Source organism: Rhyacophila brunnea, unplaced genomic scaffold, assembly GCF_057557595.1.
Source record: "Rhyacophila brunnea isolate RB1 unplaced genomic scaffold, BYU_Rbru_1.0 scaffold_24, whole genome shotgun sequence".
NCBI lineage: Eukaryota > Metazoa > Arthropoda > Insecta > Trichoptera > Rhyacophilidae > Rhyacophila > Rhyacophila brunnea.
In genome coordinates, this window is record NW_028232904.1 from 17,770,365 (window position 1) to 17,789,089 (window position 18,725).

General features: G+C 33.8%; 1 protein-coding gene across 3 annotated transcripts; it reads right to left on the reverse strand.

Annotated features, from left to right (window-relative positions):
* Positions 1-10,053: 10,053 nt before the first annotated feature.
* LOC147069130 (mitochondrial import inner membrane translocase subunit TIM14) lies at positions 10,054-16,136 on the reverse strand. Of its 3 annotated transcripts, none has more exons than XR_015071245.1 (4): positions 16,035-16,136; positions 14,558-14,797; positions 11,624-12,660; positions 10,054-11,069 (listed from the first exon to the last, which is right to left on the reverse strand). XR_015071245.1 is itself a non-coding variant. In XM_085951267.1 (3 exons), exons 1-3 carry the CDS (start codon positions 16,035-16,037, stop codon positions 12,544-12,546), a joined length of 360 nt encoding a protein of 119 aa, XP_085807393.1. In that variant the 5' UTR covers positions 16,038-16,136; the 3' UTR covers positions 10,925-12,543. The 3 variants fall into 3 exon arrangements, 1 of the variants encoding a protein (XP_085807393.1); XR_015071244.1 differs by having other exon boundaries at positions 10,054-11,065; positions 11,300-12,660; XM_085951267.1 differs by having other exon boundaries at positions 10,925-12,660.
* Positions 16,137-18,725: the final 2,589 nt, after the last annotated feature.

Below are 18,725 nucleotides of genomic sequence, written 5' to 3' on the forward strand. Positions count from 1 at the left end.
TTTTATGTTGACATCTGTTAGTACCATCACAAAATAATACTTTTAAAAATCGATAATTTCAAAAAAAAAAAAAATATTGAATAGTTTTATTCCATACATAATAGATATAAATTGTTATTTACCCCATGGCTGAAATAATGCAGTCATTCCTGCCTGATTCCATTGATTTTAATTGAAGCGCCTAGTTTCAAAAGCCCCTAAAACGATTTTAGGTAGTTCTGAGAAAAATGATTTTAGTTAGTTTTGAGAAAAATTCATATAATTTTTGACAGTTTCTGGCGTTTTTTAAAGTTCAATCTTTGGCCATCTTATATGTAATAAAAATATTCATCTAAATACATATCTAACTCAAAAATTTTCAAAAACCGTTTTAGGGGCTTTTGAAACTAGGCGCTTCAATTCATTTGTCAAGTAAATCATTACAGGAATTCCCTCTTCTGTGAATATTCGTCTGTCGCGTGTAAAAAGTTCTGTTTATCGTTTTAATATTTTTTTATAGTCATCTCTCAAAGCCATGCAACAAATTATTGAAAATATTAAAAATAACATTGCCTTAGTATTAATTCTCATACAGTATTATAAAAAAATGCATTGTATCCTGTTCAAAATGACTTACAATTCAACTATTTTTTTAGTCTAGGCGGAAAAGTGAATTACGGTTGACAATTGATTTACTGGCATGTTAATTAGGCGGAGATTAAAAGTGCTAAGTGGTCTACTATTATTATTACATTTAATATTTATACGGACGCATTGAATGAGGTGCATACTGATTATCCGAGGAATAGATTTCCCCATCCACCCGGTTATGTCGAGTCAACTGTAATATGAACATATTATTTATTTATTATTAAAACAGTATTGGGTCGCGTTGTACTGGGCGAAATATTTGTCGGAGAATTTTGTTAATGATAATTAATTTATTTAGACTATACTTTTGTTATACCTTATAAGTCACTCTGTCTCGCATTTGTTCAGGACCAACATATTTAAAATTACATTGTAGATGTGAAATTTCTTTTACACAAATTATGGGTTCCATTTAGGTCGTATCTGCCCTCTACTCTTAATTTGATGATATCGTACTATATCGGAGGTAAAACTAATTACAGTACTCTCTCAATAATCCGCCACCCCAAAAAGCAGACAAGTGTCCAATTAGTGAAAGTGGCGGATTATAGTGCATACATACAAAATATGGTCGAAATTAAAACAAGTATTTCGTAAAAATAGTTTTTTTTTTGAGAAATTTGTATTAGCAAATTACGGTTTAATTTATAATCAAAATCAAGTAATTACTAAATTATACATATTTATAAACTGAGCTTATTAACTAAATATTAAATAGTAAATCACTTGACACAACCACTTGTTCAGTGTGGCAGATATTCTTGAATGGCTTAGGATTCCTGGCTTTCCCTACGACTAAAAGCTTCATTTTGTGTGTCCTGATTGCATTGGAGCACGGCATAATTGTGATGCGGTCCTTGGGCACTTTCCTCCCTGGTACGTTACTTTTTTCGCGATGAACGTACGTTTTACGAAGGAGAAGTTTCCAAAATAAACCCGTCTAATCTGCGTTGTATACTTGTATGCGGCGGACTACTGAATTTGACAATCGAATACCAGCGAATTATAGAGCTTGATTTTGGGGTTTCAACTAGTAAAAATAACGGCGGATTATAGTAGTTGTCGGATAATCGAGCGTCGGATTACTGAGAGTGTAGTGTATGTACAGTATTTTATTATTGCACTTAATGAGTTTTATTTCTGAGTCAGCTTAGTGCTAAAAGTTATTAACTAACGAAATTATAATATTATAGTAATAACTTCTTTGATATAAGATTCTGGATTCCAATGTACATCCCAATGGCGAAGGTTGGAGGTAGGCTGTTACTGTCTGACATAAATAGTGCACACTAAACTTTGTCAGTAATACATACTTATTTGTTTTCATTGAACTAAGACCACAATGTGTAGATAGTGTTTGTTAGTTTTTAGAATTCAATTAAACCCTGCTTAATAAAACCTAATCCAAGCCATAGTATATAATAGTCCAAAAATATTCTTTTATCTATAAAATATTTTTATCGCTTGTCATTTGGTATTTTTTTTTTCTGACCATGTCTGATTCTAATAGGATCATATGGGCCTTCACAGAGTAGAGGTTCGTATTAACAGATTTTGTTTTTACGAGAAATGGATGTCAGCCACTTTCTCAACCTATTAGGTACATACCAGGCACAAATTGAAAAACAATATGTGTACTTGCCAGACCCAGGATTCGAACCTGGGACCCACGGCGTTATAGTCCAACGCTTAAGCCACGCGGCCACCGTGGGTGTTTGGTATAGGCAGGGCTTAATGAATTCAAATAAGTATGACTGAAAAGGTGTGCACTATTTTTGTTGGATCGCCCATAGCATAACTATTATGGTTTGGTTAAACAGGGTTTAAATGAATTTTTAAAACTAAACAGCAACATCTGCGAATTCTTTTTCAATGAAAATAAATAAGTGTGACTGACAAAGTTTAGTGTGCACTATTTATGTCGAATCACCACAGTCTACCTCCACCTCTCGCCACTGCTATGTACTTATGTCTAATTAATGATTTGTTAAGTTAACCCCTCTTTATTGCATTTTTTCATTTGTTTGATAGTAAATAAAATGCTAAAATTACAATGGACAGAAATCATGATATAAGAAATTATTATATCATTTACACACATTTTTATTTTAGTAGGGGTATTATGAATCATTTCATGATTAGTTGAGGGCAATAAACTAAAATGTCAGTTAGTGACTTCTTACACTGAAATAACTTAACATAACCTAACAATTTTATTTGTAAATATTATAAATTACTACCTAATTATTGTTATGATATATTATTTTGTGATTTATTATTTGTAATTAAAAGTTAAAATAATCTTTTTAACAATTTAGAAATTATTATGAAAATACTCCCACCTTATAAATAATAAAACATGCATAATATTATTAATAGAAATTATTTTTTTACTTTTATTAATTTTGATTTGTAATAGCCCGTTCACACATGCATGGATTTACTGCTGACAGTATGTAATATCGCGCCCATAACAATAAACACGTATTATCATCGTGAAAAACGCAAGATTGCATGCTTGGATCAAAAAATTTCTGCAGCTTCTGAATTTTCACACAATAGTTAGAACTTGAGCAATATCTACGCCTGCACAGTAGAACGATAGTGGCGAACTTGCCGTAAAAATACAAACTACACTGCGCAGAGCATTCTGATGTTTATCAACAATGTGTCTCGCTTATGCTTGAAGAATGAGATTCGCGAGACAGTCGGCACTTTTGCTTGTAAACAGTTATTATCGCGATAGTTTAATTTACACACTGTGCCAGTAAATCCATGCATGTGTACAGGCGCTGTAGTGCTTCAGATAATATATTATGAGTAATGATGTACCGTGTGCGTGTTTTTTTTGTCCTTTCTTCATCGACATTTTGAGCTTGTTATGGAGACCATTTTCTATTTAACCGCTTCGCCGCGAAGCATTTAGTTACCACATTTAAATAACATGCTAATTATATCTACTGGCCCCCTAATGAGGGCACAACAGCTGTGCCATCAGGCTGGTCGCATGACCACATTAGACACTATTGGCATAATTAAATGTGGTAATGAATTAGTAATTAACTGGTCAGCAGTGAATAGCAGAGAGCCGAATACATTCCAAAAAATATTTAACCTTTTCTAGTACCTATTTGTTTTTCAATATTACTGTAGACACAAAACTATGCTTGAATTTAGTTGAGTTGATACTGATAGTGTTTTGGATTAACCTTCTTCTTTCGGTGCTGTCTTCTATCGAAGGTTGGCCTATCCTACATGCTGCTCGTATCAGATCACCAACGCCTTATACATTGGGCCACTTACAGAGGATGCATCACCAAGAGAACCTCCTTCTGATTATGTCTGATAAGTTAGAGTAAATATAGCTGAAGAATGCAGACTTTCTATACTTGATGGTAGCAATACATTCTCTTCGCTTATTGACTGAATCCTTCTCATGTGTATTGTGATCAGACCGAGCAATTTTCATCGTATGCAAATATAGCCACATGTCGTAAACCTCAAGATGGTCTTTTCCTTTAATGTCCATGTATTCGGTGACGTATCCATTCTAAATTATGGAGTCGAAGCCTGGTTTGAGGAACGGATTAATCTGGAATATACCCCTGTAAATCGAGAGTGAATGTGTCAACAAAATTATTTGAAAATGCATTTCCTCAATGAGATCCTCACGAAAATTTGGAGAGTCTAGCACATGCGAGACAGGCTATTTCGTTGTCTACGAGACTACTTTGTTTTTCAATCCGACGTAGCGTGATTTTGCAATGAGCAATGTGTCATCCGCGTAACTCAAATTATAGAACTTTTTTGGTTTTGCTCTTCCAAATCGTTTGCAGTTTGGATTAGGCATTTTTTATCATTGCTAGCTATTCTTAGTGGCGGTTTTAGGTACGTGGAAGCATAAGACACTGACATGCTGGGAGGCTCCCTTGCGGATAAACCACTTTCCAAATTGCCAAAATAATCTAGATTATTTACATTCAGATTCTGAAAAATATGTGTATTTTATAAAATTTTGGTACTTTTAACAAAGTGACCGCCTCATCTTCTTCGAAATTCGGCACTGGCTATTCTCCTTTTGATATCAGCCTTGCATCCACTCGTATCGGAGATCCTCAACTTAAGATAATCATATTCATTATCCACCATATTACATAATCAGTGAATTTATATTTCTGTCCAAATAACAATATACATAAATGTTTCACGGAATATCTATTGTAATTAATAATATCGCTTGTTATAATATATTATAATGTTAATTATTAATCTGTCTTATTTTGTATATAAAATGACTGTCGATAGTTAAAACACCAATGCATGTATATTTTAACGTTTATATAAGTTATTATTATAATATATAAATGTTCATCGGAATATGAGAAGTGATATATATATATATATATATATATATAATATGTATTATATTCTATTTCATAGATTATTTTTTATTGAATTTGCACCATATATTATTATTATTATTAATTGTTATAAAATATGTTTGTTTTGCTTCTAATAAGTGATTTTAATTTCTGTCAAGCGCAAATCAAAATATCAGTAAGTAAAGTAATCATTACCGATTTACTATGTTTTCTTAATAAAATTATATATTAATTGAGATAAAATTAAATTTGTATAATTCCATTATAGGTACAACAGTTTCAAAAATATTAAATCCCAAATAAAAATGTATTGTAGTCAATTACTATTTCAGTTGTAAAAACATTATAATGTTTTAATCACAGAACAGATTAATAAAATAGAAATTTGGAAGCAGGTCGCCATGGACCAAGTTTGAAGCAGGTTTCACTTTATTACTTTAGGCCATAAAACCAAGGAACACAAAGCGTGACGGCTGTCGTCAAATATTACCCGGTAGAGTAAGCCAGTTCCCATTAATTTTGTGCTCCCTGCTCTTGATAATGTCAACTGTGTTTAGGAAAAAGGGCGTAACCCTCGATTTTTCGAAAAGTGCTTTTATTAGATATTAACAATGTATACAACTAAATACACGTTCTATAAAAAGGAAGTAAGCCGCAAATACCCGATTATTATCTAAATTCAGATTTTAATTGAGATTAATTAATTTTTAATTTGTGGAAAAAAGCATTTATCCTCAATTTTAATGATTTTTCTGTAATAACTTCTTTAATTATTATTAGATCGAAAATATATTACACCAAATCATCAATTATCATGCACCCAATGTCTGTGCCTATTTTTTACAAAATATTAAAATAAAATCACTCAAAAAATGTTTTTTGCCTCTCCTGTAAAATTTGTTCTGTGAGGGTTACGCAATTTTTCTTAAACACGGTCGATGTGTTTCTACCGAAATATGTAATTATTTACAAAAAAACTGATTTGATATATTTACTATAATACTTTTGTAAAATTGTCCATAGTATAGTTATTTTACAACATGGCATTATTGTACCTCGTTGATTCAAACATCCAGTATTCAAATAACTACCTACAAAAATAAAATATTTCCTTACAACATTCTAACGCTTTGAAGTAGTTTCAGACCACAGCTAAATATGTCATTAATTCAAGTAAAAATATCGACACCTATGTATAAGGCCGGAACTACAAAATGGTATTTTTCAGTACAGTAAGTCGTTGACTTACTTACTCGAAGGTTTTCATATAAGCGGAGGACTTAGTGCTCAGCCGTAGTGGTTTGGCGGGCGTGGCGGCGTCTTGCGAAACTCAAACGTATAACCGTGTGTATTATGCCCCAAAAAAGACACTGTCTACGAACATTTCACACACGGTTAGACGTTTGAGTTTCGCAAGACGCCGCCGCGCCCGCTAAACCACTACGGCCGAGCACTTACTGTATATTATATTTTTTTGGTGGCATTAGAAGTATTGCATTCGGAGATATTAGTTTTTTAGTACGTAGTAGTCTTTTCAAACGTATGATTTCTTAGTTAACGGAGGTTGTATTTGGAGAAAGGAACATTATTTTTACATTTTCGTTATAGTCACAAGGCAGATGACCCAATGCATTATCAACTAACAATAAGATCTTAAATGGTAGGTCATTTTCTTTGCAATATTCTTCTACCTCTTGTATTTTAAAATGATGACGAAACCAGACGTCAAAAATTTTGTGAGTCATCCATGCTTTTTGATTGGATTTTCAAATCACAGGTAGTGAAGATTAGGAAATATTCTTAAAGGCCCTTGGGTTTTCACTGTGGTAAATTAGAAGTGGCCTGATTTTGCAATCCCCGGCAGCATTTCCACCAAGTAAAAGTGTTAGTGTATCTTTAGACACCTTAAAACCCGGCATAGATTTTTCTAGTTGGGGTATACTCGTTCGTATATGACCGATCTGGCATTTTTTTCCAGTATTGTCCACATTAAAAATTTGTTGGGGCAGGTAATCCAATTTTTTTATGATTTCTGCTAGTCTCTTGATAAAATTCATAGCTCCCTCTGTGTCTGTATTAGCAGCCTCACCTGTCATTTTGATGTCGTGTACTTTATTACGGTCTTTAAATCTTTGAAACCATCCGTGGCTTGCAGTGAATGTATGAGTATCAACACTAGCGTTATTTTTGCACTTTAGGTCTTCATAAATACTCAAGGCTTTCTCCTGTATGAACATAGGCTTATTGGGAGGTGTTGTTGCTGTACATCTTCTATCCATATAGCCAATATTTTTTCTATTAATATTCCTCTATTGGTAATAATCGTAGATTGCATTGGTACTGATTTTTTCACATGATCCATAATTCAAACTTTATCGAGTATAATAAAATTGTTCTAATCGTAGAATGACTCATTTTATGAGCGTGTGCGATGTCCGTCATCTTTTCACCTTTTTCGTATGAATTAATTAATATTCATTTAATCGCATAAGTATGAATTCACGTAAGTCGAAATCAGTCGAGGATTTTAATAAATTTTAATGACACCACAACGTTAATTTTTAATGCTGAAATCGTAATTTTTTAGTTGATTGATAATATTGACTGAATTTTTTTTTCGATTATCATTGTTATTCATTCATTATCTTTGAAATTATTTAATAAAAGGCAATCAAGTGAAAATAGCCAAAAACGCAGTTCCTGCCTTTTACATAGGTGTCGATTAATATATGTAGTTTTTTGGGCTGTCAAAGCGGGTTGTCTTACTTCAACGAAGTATGACTGACAAATTTTAGAGTGCACTATTTATGTCGGATCTTAACAGCCTACCTCCACCCCTCGCCACTGACGTACTTGTGTTATACAGTCCCACATACTCATCTGTAGAGCAGACAAAAATGGAATTACAATGACGCCATATTGAATACGTCATTCCACTGTCAGATTCTGTTCAGTTGCGAGTTTTGATTGGGTAGTGTTCAACTGTAGCGCCCCCATCAATTCTCCAGATAAATTTGAGGCACTGTAAATGTCAACTGAGTTGCATAGAATTACGTTGAATTTTTATGGGAGGCTGCTCAAACCAGTTTTCTCAGTTTTACAATGACGTTGCTTGGTCTATAATTACTAAGAAGGTGGGTGAAAGAGAAACATAAGCGATAAAATCAACACAAAAAAATGCATCATTATTGATTTACTTTTTGGCTACTAGCAGTGCCTGTAGTTAGTTATCAAATCAAAATGATATTTGGTGATGTAGAGAAGGAATCAGGATTTCTAAAAAAATGGCCTAATTTTATTTACGCCACTTGTTTATCCAGCTCCTCAAATGCATTAAGCTCTCCGTGAATATTATTAGGTACTACTTTAGGTCACATTATTAATTTATATTATGGTACATTGTGATTTTTTTTCATTATGAAATATACAATATTGTAATTACCTAAATAATAAAATATCATAAGGTGTTTTTAGTTAGAATCAGTATTTTTTTGTTTGTTTAAAATCTTACAAATATGAATTTGTTTAATCTAGTCAGTGTAAGATATATCATTGATCAAAATAATAAATGAATTTCAATAAAAAAAACTTACTTTTTACTTTAGCAAAGATGTTGAAAAAAACTTTATTCTATAGAAATATAAATGTACGAAATTCTATCGAATACAGTGTTCTTCAACCTTTTAACACCCACGGCCCGGTATCAGCCAGAATTAAAAACCAATATGAATAGAATTTTAATTACAATTTTTAGTTAGTACGCCATCTGCTGCTGCTTCTTTGTAAGCAAATTTAATATATCGTGGGCGTACAGGCAGAAGTCACGCAAGAAGGCAGAAATCGCCAACTCTTACGCCCCCCGCCATGTCAGACCTGCAGCACGTAGGTCGTGAGCACCGCTGCAGGGTGAGGGAGGGACGGCCACGGCGACGGAACCCTTGAGGCTGTGCCACAAGGGTACGAAGTGCCGCACTCTTTGGCGGCATACGGAATACCGGATACTTTTTCTATATAATGACATTAAAATCTTGATTTCGTCAAAACTAGAGTTAGTGACTTCTGCCTGTACGCCCACGATATGTGGTAGCAGCGTTGTTTGTTTATGAGAGACGAAGTAATGTATTAACATCCATTCAATTTCTCTGTTTGGTTTTTATTACTGACATAGAGTTGAAGAAGTCTTTTCACACAAAAAGTATGTTAAAAAAATTACCAATAATCTAATAGCTTTATAACTCACGACGGATATTCCTTATCAAGGCATATCCAAAATTGAAACAATGACACCAGAGTGACATTAGGAGGTAGCTCGATCAGCTTTTTATTCTCTCAATAGGCACATACTGACTGAGCGAACAGCCTCGGGCATTAGCTCGCAACAAAATTAACATTACGCGAGGCAGCCGCACGCAGCACCTTTGAGCATCGATAAACCGACAACGATTGGCTAGGTCGCTGCTCGCTCAGTCAGTACGTGCCTAATAATCTAATTTAATATCTTCCAAAAGGGGATTATTAATCCAGAGGTTACCTTTCCCCTTTCATAATTCCCCGAATCGTGTAGCGGTATAGTCGGTTGAAAGCATGGTGATGGCTTTCGCGGACCACCGGTTAAAGAACACTAGAACAAAGGACCTGTGGTCTACTGATTAAGTTAGCTACAATTGACTTTGCAGGTTCATTTAAAAAGAACTTCACACCTATAATATTATCTTATAGAAGATATTAAATCATGCGCCCTTGATTATTGTGAGAAAAAAAACCTGATCGAGCTGCCAATAGAAGAAAATAATGAAATTGTTACCGATACAACCACACAATCGTCCAAACCGCCTTCAAAATTCCTAATACAGAATACGTATATGACTCCATCTAGAGTCCAAATTCATTGGTATTTAGTGTATTCTCTCCTAATACTTACCCGTTTCCATGGTGACATCAATAAATAGAAAAACCTATTGGAAAGCCTGCACATAGAGGTGAGTTTTTGAGGGATTGTTTTGTTAGAGACAAGGTTGTTTAGAAAAAAAGAAACAGCTTTATAACAAATATGCTATATTTATAATCAAAAATAACTAACCTAATTGTAACCAATACATAATTTACACAAGCTCGTAAAGTTCGGTGGATGTACATGGCAGCAAAGAACTAGTGACCGAGATGATTTGAGAGAGCTAGGGGAGGCCTTCATACAACAGTGGATCGACCCACGGCTGATGTCGATGACATAATTTAGAAATATAGACAGTGCCTAAATGAAGCAATTTACAGACATATCACAGAAGTTTTAGAAAGAGAATGTCTTTCACTAGTAACACATTAACATAATCAAAGCTCTCTTTAAAATCGTACAATTTATTCAATGGCCCACTAGTTATAAATTGTTGACTAGCGATGGCGTACTATCTGCTCTATGTTACAGTTTCAAAATCGAAATATATTCCTATTGTCACATAAATACTCAAAACAACCCGAAACTTGTACACACTTAATTCTCGGGTTATAATATGGAGTTTTGGAAGTAAAAAAATACTCCACAAATTTGCATTTCGATTTTACGATCAAATTTTAAGAAGCAAAAGTTATCATTAAACTAGTTACGTGTATTACACAAATCAAAATATCACACAAAATTAAACAATGTATGCAACACTATCAAAATATATAATTTATGTTGAAATTAAATGACAAACACGACTCAAGCAGTCGTTAACAGAAGTTAATAATATGTTGTGTGCCATTTTGTCTAGTGTGGCAAATGTAAAAAAAAATCTTCAAATTCAAGAAATTATGTAAAAAAAAGGATGCAGGATGATTTCACAATTATTATGAAGTAGAATTGTTATTTGGTGACATCAGATTAGTTTAGAAAATATGAATTTCAAGCTGTTTTTATTTATAAGTTTTTCTTTCATGGTATGAAGAACCGTATGTTGACATTTGAATGATTCATAATATGAACCTAAGGGTACCTAATGATATTATTATTAGGTACCCTGTATCTAACTTGATGTAAGAGAAATTTTAGGTTTATTAAGATTATTAGGCACATACTGACTGAGCGAACAGCCTCGGGCATTAGCTCGCAACAAAATTAACATTACGCGAGGCAGCTGCACGCAGCACCTTTGAGCATCGATAAACCGACAACGATTGGCTAGGTCGCTGCTCGCTCAGTCAGTACGTGCCTAATAATCTTAATAAATCTAAAATTTCTCTTACATCAAGTTAGATACAGGGTATCTAACTTGATGTAAGAGAAATTTTACCTTCAGAATTGCTACTACATAGTGTTATAAGTTATAACAAACATGTGTAATGTTTCAAAAACATTATCATCATGGTATGTGCTGTCACAGTAAGCTGCCGCTACGGGAAAACGTGTGTGATGTATATTTTCTTGGTAGGTACCAATTTAAAATGTTATCAGACTGATGCTCCCATCCCGTAGCACATTTTGAACCTTCAAATGAACATTGTCAGTTAGCAAAACCTGCCAAAATCACCAGAACAACAATGAGGTCACCTCACGCATACTGCTCTGCACGACACCCGCATGACTCAATGAACGTTTTTTTTTATCATTTTCCACATGCCTACACATTTTTGACTCATGTCAAAATCACGTGATCTTTGTTTTTTGTGGTTTTCTCTGTGGATTGTCTATTAAATTACTATCAATAGTCTGCAGGTTGGGTTCTGTCCAAAATATTATCTATGGATGCAATAATGCAAGTAATTTTAACGTACGCATACGTAGAAACTGTTAAAATTAATTGAAATTAGTATGAATAATAATTCAAAATACTAATACATTTGAGTAGGCACTCTCCATCGTTGAATTTATAGATATAGTGATCATTTAAAATATTCTGCGGAATGACGAAACCATAGACTAAATTTGTCACCGTACCAGCATGTGACAGTACGTGACATGATCATAATGTAATGGCAGCATTAGTAACTGTCATCTCTCTTCAGTAGGTATTGCAATATCTTATCTACATTACTAACCGGAATTCTACTTTTCCGTATGACATCACGTTTATTTAGATTCAATAAATCTTCAAACTCAATAAACTCAAAACTAATAAATCACAACAAGAAGTTAGAACCCGAGTGACAATATATATCCGTAACTTATTCACAGTGAACCTTCACTGGAAGTTTTGTAAGTTTAATCAGTTTCAAGAAAGTATATATATTTTATTAGAGCTATTAGGGGTCGTCCATAAATCACATCTTCTTCATAAAGTCTTTTACCACCCTGTTTAAATTACCAATTTAGCCACCTGTACCATACCTAAGTACGATGAAATCAACCATGAACTATGCATCTGAAATGTTTATCAATTTTGTTAGGTATGTTTCTGAGGTGTTTCCATATTACAAGTAAACATTTTATTGATTTTGTCACGTTATATTTTATACAGCACCCTATCTCTTTCATCAAAAGTACATTATATCAGAATCCCCTCCCTGTTGGGCATGATGTCACAAATGGACGACCCCTACAACGGTTCTTGTTCGATTATGATTTTCCTGTTTCGAGGAAGTCTTTGGCTTCATTAATCTTGGCAGCGAGCAATGGAGAACCTCCTCTGTCCGGATGATTTAATGACATTATTCTCTTATGGGCTTCTTTCACCTGTAATAAAAAGAACACATTAACGGAACATTCTTCAATATATCGTGAGGTAATCGAATCTCTGCCTAACTGTTTAACTAAGATAACATTATGAACATTCACTCCATTATAATGCCACTTACAAATTCAAATTTAGTTGTTTACTTGACTGAGCATTCAAGAGCGAACAATTCAGTGCCGTCAACTTGATTTTAAAACAACTGGATGATGGATACCTGCACTCCGATATGGATAAATGCGCACTTAGAAATACATGTACATTACTACTTGAACCGATAAGTAAATAAGCAAGCTCACTAATGTGGGGTTGCTGCTAAAAGTTGTCTATGTGAGGTTAATGGGTTTTTTTTATAATGTTGGATTATAAAAAACAGCAGCCATACTGTAGAATAATCGTAAGAAACTAATCCACTTTCAGCAATATAATATTAAATATACCAATGCAATTCTGGCCAATTTATAAATACTAGCGGAGCCAGCTATCTTCGCTAGACATTCAATTCGGATTGATGTCCTAACCACATAGTGGTGGATTTTAATATAATAATGAAATAAATCTAAGAATAATGATACACTTTGACTTGGGGTGTTAGTGTTTGCTTGGTTTTATAAGATTGTGCTTGATTCAAATTGAAGTAAGTTCAGGACTTCAAAAATTGAAGTAAAAATGCTAAAAAATAAACAAACTGATGTTTAAATCGTGGGCGTACAGGCAGAAGTCACTAATTCCAAATACACAGTTCTGAGATAATCAATGTTTTGTGTTTTTGGTGTTCTTAAAATGGTTGTAAAATCTTTATTTTTTGAGTTCTTTATTACTTTTATTTTTTTATATGTTCAATAATCTTAAATCGTGACTTATGCCATTTAAGCAACATTACTTTTTCTATATAATGACATTAAAATCTCAATTTCGTCAAAACTGGAGTTAGTGACTTCTGCCTGTATACCCACGAAATATGAAATTAGTGTGTTATCCAAGACATCTTAGTGAATTAATAATATTAGATTATTGCACTACATCGCTGCAGTTCAATGCAAGATTGGAATGTGAAAGCACACCATCAACATGAGTCTGCAACAATCACAAACCTAGTTACCCCTAATAAAATTATAGGTAGACACTTGCTGGTTCAAGTCGTAACTTCTTCACGCATTTCATTCATCTGTGCATCGCCCAGACATCCGTCATGCAGTAGTGATGCCAAATCAACATTACAAATAGATTAAGATGTTTACAACTCATGGTTTAGAAAGATAGAAGAACGCAATTAAATTACATAATTATAAAATAATACATAATATAAATTAAAATATGAAAGATAGTAAAAAACTATAGATCATCTTTTTAGATTTATAGAACAAATTATAAACAACGTCCATATGAACCCATGCAAATGGAATATATCATAATATTGACTTCCAATTGGTATCACCAATGGCAGCTTAGGTAGGTTAAGAAACATTTCTGAGATATAATATGAGGTATAAAAAAATGGGGCGGCATTTTGTCTAGGGACGTCACTGGATATACATAAATATTTACTGTTTTTTTCCTTATGAAACTGACATTGATCTATCATAAATAAAAATACAAATGTTAAGTTTTATAATCAATGTTTTTGTAATTTTGCCATTTTTGTGTAGGCAAAATATATATTTTTTTAAATGATCTATTGTAAACCAAAACATTTATTATAATTGAGTAACTTTTCGTGAAGCACCAATGAAGAACATGTTAACCGTCTCTATTGTCAAAATTGATTTTTTTCCATTAGCTGCGTTTTTGCTTATGGGGGCAAAATAGCAAAGTTCTCATACGATACGAGGTTCGGTCAGTATCTAACCACAGCTTCAGGCCCTCTACGAAAAGAAATATCCACATTGTGGTGCAAACCTTTATTTTAGAAGCAGTGGGACTGACTCCTAATATAAGCGATGCCTCTCTTTTGCTCATCTTGGACTCAAAGCCTCCTTTGTAGTATCTGGAGTTGGCTAAAGATTCCGCGTCGAGTTTGGGCATATTTTTGTAAGCCTCCGCCATCTTTTGAGACATGTTTGGCATTTGACGCATAACGTATCTGCCGACAAACCCGACGGTCGCCAGTCCCAGGCCTGCCATAATCAATGAACTGGCCTGTGGATTAAAAAAGAACAAATTAATCATGTAAGTAAATTGCAGGCATTGCTGTCTACGCGACACGTTAACATATGATAGGGAGAAGTTTAGTTCCACATTAAGACATCAGTCAAGTTGTAATACAGTAATTCCCGACCACGTACACCACAATTCGACTCGATTGGATATGGCATCATACTTAATGAGTAGTAGTGTAGACCATAAATACATTTCTCCAAGACTTTAAAGGCAGTTTTGGTTTGTGACTTAATGACGGTTCACCCATTTAACGTAAGAAATTCAAAGTCCCTTGAATATATCCTCAAATACTACCAATATTGAATGCGCATTTCGTTCACATGACAAATCGTAATCCAGTGACGAGTGGTGGAGGTAAGCTGTTAAGATTCAACATTATATAGTGCACACTAAACTTTGACAGTCATACTTATTTGTTTTCATTGAACTATGAATACAATTTGTATATGGTGTTGGTTAGTTTTTAAAATTCAATTTTACCCTGCCTAAACCTACCTACCTTCACCCTTCACCACTGCTATAATCCATTCAGATGTAAATATTGAAAATAACATATTCTTTAACATGTGTTTAAGTTTGTCCCATATTTCTTCACTCGAGAATCATATCTTCCTACAGCCATACGCAGAAGGTAACCCACTTCCTTTATTGTTGTGTTCTCTGAGAGACACATTCTAAGGGGATGGCAAATAAAGGTGGAATAAAAATTTGGTAATTTTACAGTATAAACCTAACACAACCTACTTATGTTCGAGTTACAGCAGGTTGTGCTAGGGTTTGGTTTTTGGTCTCAAAAGACCACAATCACAAAAACGACATGGACTACCTACTAAAAAATTACCAATTTTACTTATGATTTATGACACTTAAATGTTTGTCAAAATTACATTTAAATTAAAAACGAATTCGTCACCAAACGAACGCCAAGTCAGTACTTAATAATTGTAGGTTATTTTTTTTTATTTGGATAATAAAAATTAAATGTCATCCATAAATACATCATAGAACATCAACAAATTATTAAGAAATATATAAACTATTATACTGCAAACATGGTTTGACAAATATGTTGCGTAATTTTATTAAAACGCAATTCAACCTTTTGGCGTTCTACAAACCTAACCTAAATAAGTCTAAAAGAGTTATTTCAATGAAAACAAGGAGTATCGTGGCATAATATTTCGTTCAAAAAGTAAGTAGGTATTTCATAGTTTACCATTTTGTTTCTGAAAGTCTGTCAATGCTCTGGTTTTAAAAAGAATACTATGGTCAAAATATAATTCTAGGAGCAAGCGAATTGACAATTTTGACAGCGAGCAAAAAATATGACAGCTAGAAACAGACCAATAGCAATAGACAATGCCCAGCTACCACCACAGACAACAAAGACAGTATAGGTGGATTAAGTATACTTGCACCAGTGTTACCATCTTTTCAAAGTGAAATTATAGTACAGAGCCTCCAAAATTATAGTACTTGGGGAAAAAATATAGTACGCGTTGTCATCACTGTTTAAAATGTATAGGTTTTTTGTTTCTCAGAAAAAATCACAGAGAATTTGAGAAACTCCGAGACCCCCTTTTATTTAGGTACCTACCTCTTCCGACCAAAAATTTTTACCAAAGTCAAGGGATTTTTTTACGTTTTTCGAGCAATTTTTTTCAAGTTCTCCAAATCTTCTTATATTGCGAAATTATCGTACTTTTCACCAATATATCGAATGGAAAATATCGAAATTTTAGTAAGTATGTTTAAATATTTTTTCCGATATTCAAAATTATAGTATTTTGGGCGTACTATACCTACCTGTTTTATATTGTACATAGTACGCGGACCAACATTATAGTACATTAATACTATAATTATTATAGTACGGTTGGCAGCACTGATTTGCACTAATTATTATTTTTATTTACTTGCAAGCAGAGTTTGGTATTCTATAATGACTGAAGAGTATAAACAAGTTATTAGTTATTGTCGTTTAGAATCGACTGTCACATTGACAAAGAACAACGTCCTAGTGTATTATAATATCTGTAACTCAGAGGCAGACGGATGCAAATCCAAATACCCAATTGTTCAGGAGGGCCAAAAAACAATTTTTATTTTAAACGAATACTCATAACTTCTAAGAAAATATACAAAGAATGATCATTAGGTATTTTTTTTATTCTAAGTCAATTAAAGTACTTCTGGAATATGTAAGAAAGGAATAAATATAATACAATTTTATATCTAAAAAAAATAAAATAGTGTGGATTTGCATCCTTCTGCCTCTAAAGATATTTTGTTAATGTGGATTTGTATCTTATTTACCTAGCCAAAATAAAACAATTTGTAAGTTAAAAAAATTTATAGGTATAAATATAACAAAGCAAAACACATTTTTTTTTTAAATTTTTATTATGTCATCATCATCATCACCAGCCTGAATCTATTAACTGCTGGATGAAGGCCTCGCTAATCTCCAAGCTGATTCCACTTCTCTCGTTCCTGTGCGTTGCGTTGCCAAGTTTTTCCGCAGATATCATTTCATCGATCCAGCGGCCTCTAGGTCTACCTTGCGGATGTTTTTTACCTCTTGGATACCACTGGATGACTAAATTTGTCCAACGATTGTCCTTTCTTCGAGCCATGTTCCAGCCCATTTCCATTTGAGGTTTTTAGCAAACTCTATCACATCATTAATTCTCGTCTGTTCCCTTATCCACTCATTCCTTTTTTTGTCCTTTTGCGTTATGCCCAGCATGCACCTTTCCATACCACGTTGTGCTACTCTAAGTTTCTGGATCTCTCTTTTACTTAGGCTCAATGTTTCACACGCATGTGGTTACGGGAAGTACACACTGGTTGAACACTTTGCACTTTAGGCATTTTTGAAGAAATCATTCAGGCGGCCAAAAGCACTCCAGCCTAGCTTTACTCTGCGAACAATTTCATCAAATATACATCCATCTATAGACACTTATTGTGCCAGATAGATGTAGTTTTTCACCTGTTCGAGCTGAATGCCATTGATGAGGATCTCTTTTTGGCCCGCAAAGCAGTTGAACATGACTTTATTCTTTGATACATTTATTTTCAAGCCTACTTTGTTGCTTACTCCAGCGAGTTACTGCATTCTGCTTTGGAGGCCTTCTGAGTCTTGCAAACTACTATTTTTATTGTTATCGGCAAAGCGTAGATGACTCACGTATTCTCCATTTATGGGTACCCGTGTCATTCCAGTCAGGTTGTCTAAAAAAGTCTTCAAATGTAGCTGTAAATAGTTTAGGTGAGATTGTATCACCTTGTCGGACTCCTTTGCTGATAGGAAATGCGCGATGGTTTATGGAGATGTTGTTGCGAAACTGTATATATTATTGAAAATATTTATTTAGCGCCCGGGGATTCCTTGATTTCTGAGTGCATCGAGTATTGATAATTTCTTTATGGAATCGAACGCTTTCTCATAGTCTATAAAACCCATGGATAGCGGCAGCTTGTATTCCTGTTACCGCTCTGATTTCTCTGATGACTTGGATAATATTGTCCATAGTGCTGTATCTTCCTCTAAAGCTCGTTCTCCTGGTTGGTTCTCGTCTAGTACATTTTGCAGACGGTTTGAGAGTTTGAGAGTTTGTCATGTCATTGTCGTGTCATTGTCGTGTCATTGTCGTGTCATTGTCGTGTCATTGTCGTGTCATTGTCGTGTCATTGTCGTGTCATTGTCGTGTCATTGTCGTGTCATTGTCGTGTCATTGTCATGTCATTGTCTTGTCATGTCATTGGTCGTATCACTATTCCAAACTTCGCCATATTTTTAAAATGATTAATTATCAACGGTTTATTCATATTCAACAAAATTTAGTTAAAATTTAATGAGAAAACGAAGGTAGGTAACCTAGGTATTCCTATATATATATAT